This window comes from Alternaria burnsii (genome assembly GCF_013036055.1).
Source record: "Alternaria burnsii strain CBS107.38 chromosome Unknown 732, whole genome shotgun sequence".
Lineage (NCBI taxonomy): Eukaryota > Fungi > Ascomycota > Dothideomycetes > Pleosporales > Pleosporaceae > Alternaria > Alternaria burnsii.
The window spans coordinates 215886-227324 of NW_024066113.1; the positions used below are offsets into that span (position 1 = coordinate 215886).

Here is an 11439-nt window from a genome sequence, read left to right on the forward strand (position 1 = left end):
GAAAGCAGGTGCGGGTGCGGGCCGGCGGCAAGAGCCCTGCTGACTGCTGATCCCCAAAAGGCGCCGCTTCGGCCCCCCAGTGCTGGCGCCCCCTCACCTGATGCGAGCTCACGACATTGGACAACACAACGCGATAATCGCAAAGCGAACAGCACAACCGTGATCGCCTTTTACTCATCTCACAATTCACATATTGTTGTAGGAAAGGAGCGGTATGAGGTACATGCTGAAGGATTGTTTACCGGTATACATATTCTCTTGCATGATCCGGTATCGCACCGCCACAAAGCAGAGCCCAGCGCCTACATAGCCACCCAGTTGATATCATCGACTCCTACGCCGCAACGAACGTCGAGGTATCCCAGCCATAGGCCTTCTTCAAGCGCCGGGAGTAGATCAGAAGAAGTCGTCCCTCAACGCTCGCTTGATGCGGCCGATGAAGTGTTATGTCCCTGCGCACCGACATCTTCGCTGGGGGGACGAACGTGTATATAGAGCCGACTTTCGGATTGATTGAGAATCCCAGATCGATCATGGCGGCTACGAAGGCTTCCCATCGCACTGGACTACGTGCTGCGGATGACCTCGAGAACAGCGATGAAAAGACCTCAGCAGTTGAGGCCTTGACTTTGAAGGTGTCTTTCGACTGAATTGGCTGGTCACCCTTGGTACCTTGCGACGTAATTTCGTAGATTGAACACTGCGCTGGCCGTGTCTTTTCCTTTTGCTTGCGCTGTTGCAAAATTGATGCCGAAGCCTCGGGAGCTATCGGCGTGGTGTACTCAACCTGAGGCTTACTAGCTTTTGTCTTTTGTTGTTCATACTGTCGCTCGATGCTGGACACACAGCTCTCGACTAGATCCTGGTAGAGAAAACCAAGCTTCGTGCCTGTCTTCTCTACAATATACTGGTCGAGCGTGGAGAGGGCGCCTTCAGCCATGCCTGGCTCTAGCAAATTATCAATCGGAATAGCGTAGTCGCCAAGGTCTATGCCGTCCTTCAGTTGCCTCAGCTCCTTATCCAACGAAGCATAACCTGGCACAAACGGCTGACTCTTCTTGTGATTAGGCGCGGGTATCTGCGCGACTGACGAGAGAGACTGGATGAAAATAACGATGATGGCCAAGTCCCCTAGAGAGTCATACTCTCGTTCCGAAAGGTTGTCTTGTTCCAGTGGGTGAGCGCGATGGAGGTCCTCCAATTTTTGAAGCCATTGTGCAGCATTCGACCAGTTTGTCTCATCCTGGCAGAGTCGAAGCATATAATGTAACTGCGGATTCTCTACCGTTAGAGACTCAGGGCTTCGCTTCAGTGAGAGACGTGCGACATCATTATTCGACATCCGCTTGAACCACTTGCTGCCACCCATCCCCACGGCTACGCTCCGTTTGAAACCAGTCTGAGCGCGCAGATACTCCAGATGACAAGTATTTGAAAGCTCCTTGATGATAACGGCTTTGAACTGTTTGTCCGACGAGTCCTTGAACAGGTCCAAGAGGCGGCCAATGTAATCCCATGTGGCAGCCGCCTTGACAGCGCCATGAACCGCCTCAAATACAGAGCCGCTGATATACTTGTCCGTATGTACAGGCAGTATGCGCCCTTTCTCATCGGCAACAAGTTCTGGTCTACTGAAGAAGCAGAAGTTGACTTCATGGGCTAGGACGGTAGGCTCAGTAGAGATCAGGTTGATAAGGCCCTCGCGGGACGATACTTGGTCCTGCACCATGTCCGAAAGGTCTGAAAGGTCTAGTTTCTTTGAAGGTGCGTGTACCGACAGCTTCGCGAGGGCTGCAGTCGCGTCATCAGTTGGCTTCTTCGGCCGCTTGGCCTGGGTTCTCGTGGTGGATGCGGTGTCGAGGATGTCTTCGATGGCGATGTTCAGGAGCTGCAACAGGTTCATCTGTCGCATAAGGATGAGTTCGCCAGTAGCTTGAGGGACTATCATCTGGGCTTGTATAGCTGGCTTCATGTTTGCCAGAACTTCTTCCCGCTTCTCTGCGACAATCTTGACCGATTCGCCATATCCATCCTCTGTCAAGAAGAGTGTGTAACAGTTCTTGTATTGAGAGGCGTTGTTGAGTTTCAAGTCCCTCCTCTGCATCATATCAACTATGTGCGCATGATCTCCTGGTCGTCCGTTGAAGCCAGCCGCATATTGGGTTTGTAGCGGTGAGGTTGCTCGGTGCTTGAGCATGTCAAGGAAGAATTCCGATGACGGTGAAGCTATGTCGCGCAAGTTCCATTCCGGGATGAACTTGTAGACATTCTCTAGGCTTGTGTCTTCAGCATGCTTCAGGACAGCGCCATCGCGAGAGCCGGCCTGCATGATCTTCTTGCGTTGTTCTTGGCCAAGCGAACGCCACATTTCTTCGATTCGCGGGCCATGTTGTCGGTACTTGTTGGCGAGATCACGGTGTAAATCCTTGATTGTTTCGTTCATCTTGGTTCGTGCATGGGTGTTGTTGATAGAAGAATCGATTTGTCGGAGCTGCAATTATGTTTGGTGTTGAGGCAGGAGCAACGCTACAGTGCCCGTGCGCCAGATGATCACCAACGCCAAATAATCACCCCCACCACTACTACAACAAAACTTCAACGCGTTATAACTTAACTAATATAGATCTAATTTAAGAAGTAATTAAAGAAATTAAATTACGTAAACTAGAAGAATATTTCTTATACTAATAACTTACTAAAAAGTATAGCGTTAACTACTATACGCTCGCCTAAAGGTATAAAGGTCTAATAGAGGTATATAGTATAAAGTAGCTCTCTCTCTATCTATAATATAAGACTAAGCTTATATAATATATTAATACGCTTACTAAGCGACGTTTACTACCTATAAGAAAGATAATATAACGCTTTACTTTAGATTTAGCTAGAAAAGTAGTTTTAGAAACCTAGGTTTCTTAGTTCTTTTATTATTATCTAAACTATTTTATCTCTAGCTATAGTAAAAAAATAAGTAGACTTTACTATAAAGCTAATTTAGAAAGTAAGTATAGCTTATATTTTAAGCTTCTAACTAAAAAGATAGTAGAGTATAATTTCTAACTTACTTATATATTTAATATAGATAAAAAGGAGTTTTAACTTAAAAAAATTAGTAGAATAAAGTATATCTTCTCTAAAGTATATTAGAATAGAAAAAGAGTACGCTAACTACTAGAGAATAGCTTAAGTAAGTAGGTTACTATTATAGCTTATATTTATTTAGATAAAAGTATTTTAAGTCCTTCTCTTATTTTTAAAGTAGCTAATAGAGCTATATAAACTAGCTAAGTTAATACTATATAAGTAGAAAACTACTTAGTCTTTACTACGTTATTACTTTTTAGCTAAAGTAATAATAATATTAAATTATACTAGCTTAAAGAGGTATTTAAATAAGAGACTAGATAATACGCTTTAACTAAGTATTATTTATTACTTCTTAATAGCTATAGATTCTATATAACTATAAAGTTTATTAAGTATTACTATAATTATAAGATCTTATTAGCTATAAACCTACTCTACGCTACTTATACGCTTTAACTACTTAATATAGTAATATTTAAACTTCTAGTAAGCGCTTACTTAACTAAGTTAACTTAATACTTTTAAAATAGCTAAAGATTACTTAATATAACTAAAGAAGACTTCTTCTTACTCTTTTAGAGGTCTTAGACTAAAGTTTTTAAACTTTAGCTTATTAAAAAAGCTTTTAAAGCTACTAAAATACACCTACTTAACTTAGTAGTTATACTTAATAAGTTTACTAAGTAGAGGTGTTACAATCTACACCTAGGAGGAGACAGGGGTAAGCGTAATTACTTTAGAGGATTAAGCAGCACAGTTAAAGGATTATAGTACAGCAACTACGCTGTAGTTACGTAACCGCTTAGTAATAAGTATTACGCGCTAGTCTAGAAAGGAATACTTAGTAGTAAGTAAGACTAGTTAGCTAATAACTAAACTAGCACTATATCGCTTAGTAACGAGCACTTACACGCTTAGTACTAAGCGTAACACTTATTAGTATATAGCTTTAACACTAAACTCTTATAGCTTAGTATATTTAACTTAACTTTATATAAGACTCTAGTATTTAATCTAAAGATTATACTTCGTTCTTATACACCCTTATAATATTACATTAATCTACTAATTATACTATTATACTAACCTATCTATCGCAGCTTACTCTATCTCTAAAAACTAACTCTTAAGTTATCTAAAAATAACCTTTACACTTTAAACACCTTTAAGATAAGTAATATTATAATAAATACCCCTACTAATTCCTAGACCTCTAGAGGAACTAACGTTCGCGCTAATAGGCCTAACACCTTTTATAGTAACTGCTATAAGCTTAAAGTATAGCTACTCTAAGTTAACTAATACTTCTACTTTAAAAGAGATAAGATTAAAGATAAGGATAAAGTTATTTAGGCTTCTACCTTCTTCTAAAGAGACGCAGAAAAATAAGCTACTCTATTTATCTAATACTATATAGATACTACTATTATTAATAGAGGAAATATAAACCTTATAGAAGATTAGACTGTATTTAAGGCTAAGATATAAGAAGTATTTTTACCTTTTAAGAAGTCTATAATCGCTAAGCAAAAAATTTAGAAACTACAATAAACCTAATCTACTACTAACTACACAACTAAATTCTAACAGTATAAGACACTAATTAAATAGGACAATAACGCTTTAATATAGATATACTAATAAGGTCTTAAACTAACTATACGTATAGAACTTATAAGAAGTAGATTTAGCCTTAAGACGCTTAATAAACTTATAAATAAAGCTATTTAAGTAGATAATAAACTTTATAAGTTAAAGCTAAAAGAACGCCTATACACTAAGAATCGCGTACTCTAGGATATAAATAATTAAGCACGTTAAAACTCTTAACGCTTATACCCTAACTAAGAACGTTAGCAAAGCTACGTACTCTAAATTCTAAGATAATACAGGACTTATAGACTTAAGCCTATATACCTTAATAATCTTAATAAGAGACCTAGAAAGCTAAAGTTTTAGTATAATAAAAAAAGTAAGAAGAAGTTCTCTTACTACGCTTATAGTAAGGAAGGCTATATAGCATAGGACTACTAAAGCTAAGGCAAAGTAACTAGACAGTTAAATATTATTCGCTAGGCAGTACCTAATAACAATACTAAGAAATAGAATATTATTACTTAACTATATATTAAGTTAGACGTAGAAGATAATAAGATAATTAATAGTCTTAAAGACCTTACTATTACTAAAGTAAAAAGACTATCTTTAAATAAAGACACCTCTAACCTAGAGTCCTTTAAAGACCTAGAAGTTACAGAAATTAACTAAACTAAGTTTAGTAAGATAGCTATATTTAAAGAAGAAAACTAACTTTCTACACCCTATATCCTAGAAGAATAAATAAAGATACTTTTGTCTTAAATTAACAAACTACTCTAATACCTTAATAAGCTACCTATTAAGTATACTTATAAAATACTAAACATTATAGCAGCAATACGCTAGGACTTCTACAACCTATTCTACTAAGTAGAGTATAATAAAGAAAATCTCCCTATAGACATTATAAAATTCCTACTAATACTAGACAAACTTAACTAGATTAACCGCGCTATTAAAGTATAGAACAAACCTACTACTAGTAATAAGATAGAAGTTATTTAGTATCTAGAGGACCTAAACTTTAAGCTAAGCATACTACGCTAGTAACTTAGTAAACTAGAATATAAATACCCTAATACTAAGAACTAATTCTATAATAAATTTAAGAAATTTATAGAGTACTAAAGACTTCTTAAAGAACTTAAGATATAGAGTATCTATAATACTAAAAAACTATTTAGATAGGCATACAAAGCTAAGGCCTTATAGAATAAACCTACGTACTACCTATCTAATAGTAAGAAATAAGAAATCTATAAAGAAATTAAACAGTAGACTAATCCTTACGTAAGCAAACTAATAGAAAAGGAATATAAAACCTACTATTATTTTAGAAATAAAGATTTTAACGCTAAAATAGCTTATTTAACTATATAAATATAAAGACAGGCTAAAAAGCAAGAACGCGCCGCAGCTAAGTAATAATAAAATAACGTACAATAAAAACGTAAAGAAGAAACCTACTACTAGCTTAATTCTAGGAACCTGCTATATAGTAATATAAGCTAAACAGCGTACATATATAACTCTTATACTATCTACTACTCTAATAAATACAGTTTAGAACACTTCCTACATAAATACGCTAGAATACTAGTATATAAGTTTAAATAGTTCAACTGCCCTAGAGACTAATACACTATATACCTATAGAATAAGAGATATTATCTATACTTTTATAGTTACAAAGACCTATAAAAGACCCTATATATATATATTACGTAGTAGAAGACCTTAGAGGACAGAACTAGTATATAAGAGTATAACTAGCCCTTATAGCACACGTGCCTTAATATTAAGTATAAACTATACATCATCGCAAAGAAATTTTACAGTTATAGTATATAGTCTTTTTTAGATAAACGCTTAATACATCTAACTCTAGAAAGAAAATTAATAGTATAAACTTTTTAACACTCTTTACGCTTCCTATAAAGCTTAATAGAAAATAGATATAGGCATTAGTAGACTTAGAATTATAAGTAAACTACTTCTCTACTTAAGTAGTACTCTTAGCTAGACTAAGACTACTAAAGAAAGAAGAAAGCTACCTACTATATATTACTAATAGTTAGCCTATACTAAGTAGAAACTAGATTACACATAAGGTTACTAGAGTAACGCTTAGCATCTAAGACTACTATAAGAAGATTAACCTAGACGTCTTTAGATTAGCTACCTACAATATTATATTAAGACTTCTCTAGTTATAAGAATATAACTTATAAATTAACTAAACGTTAAAAGAGTTCTTATTTAAGTGCTACAGCTTAGACGTATCTATAAGCTAGCCTACATATCTAATAACTATAATAATAGATAAGAGGAAGATTAATAATATTACTAAAAGAAAGTAACTCTTAAATAAGAACAGCTTTAAGAAATAAAGGTTTAACTTAATAGATACTAGTAAGGTACCCCTAAATTACAAAGTTAGAGTACTAGAAAAACGTATAACTCCTAATATTCTAAAAGAGTATAAAGATTTTAAGCACTTCTTTATAGAAGTAGTAGATAATTAAAACCTACTAAAGTATTAACCCTAAGACTATAAGATAGTCTTAGAAGAAGAGAAGACTCTACCCTTTAAGCTAATATATTAACTATTAAAGGCAGAACTTAAGATTCTAAAAGAGAAACTAGAGAAAGATTTAAAAAAAGAATATATTAGACCTTTAAGCTTACTAGTAGGATTTCCTATCCTCTTTATACTAAAGAAAAGTAGACTACTATAAATATACGTTAACTACTAGAAACTTAATAACATTATAATTAAGAACTAATACCTATTACTAAATATTATAGAACTTAGAGATTAGCTATCTTAAGTAAAGATCTTTACAGTAATAGATCTTTAAGACAGATACTACCTTATTAGAATTAAAGAAAGTAAAGAATAAAAGACAGCGTTCTATATAAGATATAGATATTTTAAATATACTATTATGCTGTTTAGGCTTACAAACACCCTAGTAACATTTTAAGAACTTATTAACAACGTATTAAGAGTACACCTAGATATCTTTATTATTATATATCTAGATAATATTCTTATCTACTCTAAAAACAAAGAAGACTATATTAAATATATCTATACAGTACTAAGGTGCCTAGACTAGTACAATCTACGCGTAAAACTAGAAAAGTGTAAGTTCTATAAGAAGGAAGTTAACTTCTTAGAATACGTTATAGAGGTTAATAGAGTATATATAAGTAAAGAAAAAATTAAGGTAGTTAAAGAATAGCTAACACCTAAGATAGTTAAAGATATATAATTCTTCCTAGAATTCCTAAACTTTAACTAATAGTTTATTAAGGACTTCTCTAAGATTACTATTCTACTAACTAAACTTATAAGGAAAGATACTCTGTTTAAGTAGAGTAAAGAAGCTAAAAACGCTTTCTAAAAGCTTAAGAATACAAGTATAAAACTACTATACTTCTATATATTCTAAGTAGGATAACTACTACGCTTTAAGACTAATATCTTAGATCTTATACTAAGTAGATATACTAGTTAGATATATAAAAGCAAATAGTACTTTATTACTTACTACTCTTATAAGTTCTTAGGACTAGAAGAAAACTATAATATCTATAATAAGGAACTACTAGCTATTATTACGTACCTAAAGTATTAGAGAGTATACGCTAAAAGCTACTTAGAACTTATAATATTTATAGATTATAAGAACTTAGTTAACTTTATAACTACTAAGGTACTTAACTAATAATAGGTTTAATAGTCTAAAGAACTTAGATAGTATAAGTTTAAAATTGTATATATACTAAAAAAAGAGAATAGTAAAGCAGACGTACTTAGCTACTAATATAATATTATAGGAATAAAGTTAATTACTAATTCTGTATTACTTAAGTTTAATAAAGATAGATTGCTAAGACTAGCAAAGACGTTAAACTAAATTATAAAAATCGTAAGCAAAGTACTAGAAGAATTATAAGAAGTAATTATCTAATAATACTATAATAATCTAGTATACAGTTACTCTAGTATCGCAAGAACTATAGAACTTATTAAGTAAAACTATAAGTTTCTAAACATAAAGGATAAAGTTACTTCCTTTATTACTAAGTATACAGACTATTAGAAAAATAAATACAGTACCTACGCACCCTACAGAGAAATATAAGCAATAGAGCTACCTAACGCACTATAGTTAGATATCTCTATAGACTTTATTATAGGCTTACTAGTCTTAAGAGACCCTATTATATAAATAGTATATAATATAATTCTCGTAGTAGTTAATTAATTTATAAAGTAAGCTAAGTACATTACTTTTAAAAAAGACTTTACAGCAGTACAGCTAGCATACACTATAAATAATAAGATTATTAGATATTACAGCATCCTAAAGTTAATTATTAGTAATAGAGATAAGCTCTTTACTTTAAACTTTTAGACAATACTACTAGCTACAATTAGAATAAAGAAAAAGCTATTAACAGCTTATTATCTATAGATAGATAGATAGACTAAATAAATAAATTAAATAATAAAAACCTACCTACAGATCTATACTAATTAATAATAAAATAACTAAGTATTACTACTACCTATAGCACAAATAGCATATAATAATAAATTATTAGAATCTATAAAGCAAATACTATTCTACGTAAATTATAAGAGACACCTAAATCTCTTTATAAGAATATTTCCTAGTCTAAAGACAAAAGTAGCTATTACTATTACTAATAAGCTAAAAGAAGTATATAAGTTACTTAAGTAAGTACTTAAGAAGGCTTAACGCTAAAACATTTTATATATTAATAAGAAATAAAAAATAGCACCTTAGCTAAAAAAAGAGGATAAAGTTTACTTACTTATAAAAAATCTTTAGACTAAATAACTAAATAAAGAACTTAATAACATTAAAGTTAGACTATTTTTAATTCTTAACTAGAAGGGACTAGTTACTTATATACTTAACTTTCTAGCTAACGTAAAAATCTACTCTAAATTTTATATTAACATATTAGAACTTATAGATCTAGTAACGCTACTCTAGAAAACCTTTTATTTTAAAATAAAAAAAAACAGCGTCTTTAAAGTTAAAAGAATACTTATATATTAAAATAATAGTAATAGAACTAAATACCTAATTAAATAGTTAGACTATCTAAATAGTAAAAATATATAGGAACTAAATATAAACCTTATAAACTACTAACTACACCTTTAGAAGTACTATAGCTAGTAATAGAAGTATTAATTAATCCTATTATAGCCTATATAGCTAGCGAGAATTCTATACTAATAGAAGAAGTAGGATAATCTATCTCCTGCGCTATTTCTATTTTACTAGCTGCTTCTATGTCTGTAGCTAAACACAGCGTCTTCTTCTACGCCTGCTCTTCTACCTATTTTAGAATCTTCTTATTCTATAATAACTGCGAAATTACTGTTACTAGTAACTTCTTATTATTATCTACTTTCTTTTAATATTTATTACGCGTATAATCTAAAGACTTTTAGAATATATTTATATACGCATACTCTAACTAAGTATACTTAGCATATTTTAGATAAGAATTAGATATAACGTAATAGATCTTACTTTTAAGAAAGTAATAGTTATAAAGCGTTTTAGAAAGATAGTTAGCTTAAATAATCTTAGAGCTAAGGCGTAAGCGACGTTAAGTAGAAAAAGATATAACAATTACCTTACTTATAATATAGGGTAAGCCTTAGTTAATAATAGAAACTATAAATTAGTTATATAATTTAAGAATAAATCTCTATAAGAAAAAGATAGTATTATAATCTATATCTAGAAGAAGATAGGAGTAAGCGTAATTACTTTAGAGGATTAAGTAGCACAGTTAAAGAATTATAGCACAGCAACTACGCTGTAGTTACGTAACTACTTAGTAATAAGTATTACGCGCTAGTCTAGGAAGGAATACTTAGTAGTAAGTAAGACTAGTTAGCTAATAACTAAACTAGCACTATATCGCTTAGTAATAAGCACTTACACGCTTAGTACTAAGCGTAATACTTATTAGTATATAGCTTTAATACTAAACCCTTATAGCTTAGTATATTTAACTTAACTTTGTATAAGACTCTAGTATTTAATCTAAGAATTATACTTCGTTCTTATACACTCTCGTAATATTATATTAATCTACTAATTGTGCTATTACACTAACCTGTCTATCGCAGCCTACTCTATCCCTAAGAACTAACTCTTAGGTTATCTAAGGATAACCTTTACAAGAGGTTAGATTTAGAAGCTAGTTTAACTTCTATACTCTTTAGAGAGGATTAGCTTAAGTTAAAATTAATTATATACTATAAAGTAAAAGATTAGAATAGTAAAAAAGTTAAAAAGCTTTAATAAAGCTTATACTACCTTATAGCTTAAAATATACTCTTTTATAGTAAACTTAAAGGCCTTAAGTAATTTCTAGCTATTAAAAAAAAGTAAGAAACTAAATTTTATATACTATAGCTTAATAATTATCTTAAGTATTATAGGAGAGCTATTTAGTAGTTACTTATAAGCGTTAAATAAGCTCTTAATTATAAAATATAATAATAATAATAAGCTAAGCTTAAAAAGCTTTAAAAAGCTAAAAATACTAAGATTAAAAAAGTAACTTATAATTATAAAGTAAAACTTAAAGCTATAAAGCGTATAGAGTAGGAGAAATAGGTAAAAAAGAAGAAAATAAAGAAAGCTAAAAAGATAGCTAAGAAATAATACTAGAAGCTTATTAATA

The 11439-nt window shown here is 31.6% G+C and overlaps 2 protein-coding genes across 2 annotated transcripts; one reads left to right on the forward strand and one right to left on the reverse strand.

The window, feature by feature from the left end:
• Positions 1 to 334: 334 nt before the first annotated feature.
• GT037_005540 (uncharacterized protein) lies at positions 335 to 2443 on the reverse strand (the record flags this gene model as incomplete). Its single annotated transcript, XM_038930587.1, has 1 exon — positions 335 to 2443. One exon carries the CDS (start codon positions 2441 to 2443, stop codon positions 335 to 337), a length of 2109 nt encoding a protein of 702 aa, XP_038786276.1.
• Positions 2444 to 4276: 1833 nt separating this feature from the next.
• Positions 4277 to 4504, forward strand: GT037_005541 (uncharacterized protein; the record flags this gene model as incomplete). The annotated part of the gene is made up of 1 exon (XM_038930588.1): positions 4277 to 4504. A coding segment is annotated over one exon (228 nt), but the record flags the coding sequence as incomplete, so codon positions are not given.
• Positions 4505 to 11439: the final 6935 nt, after the last annotated feature.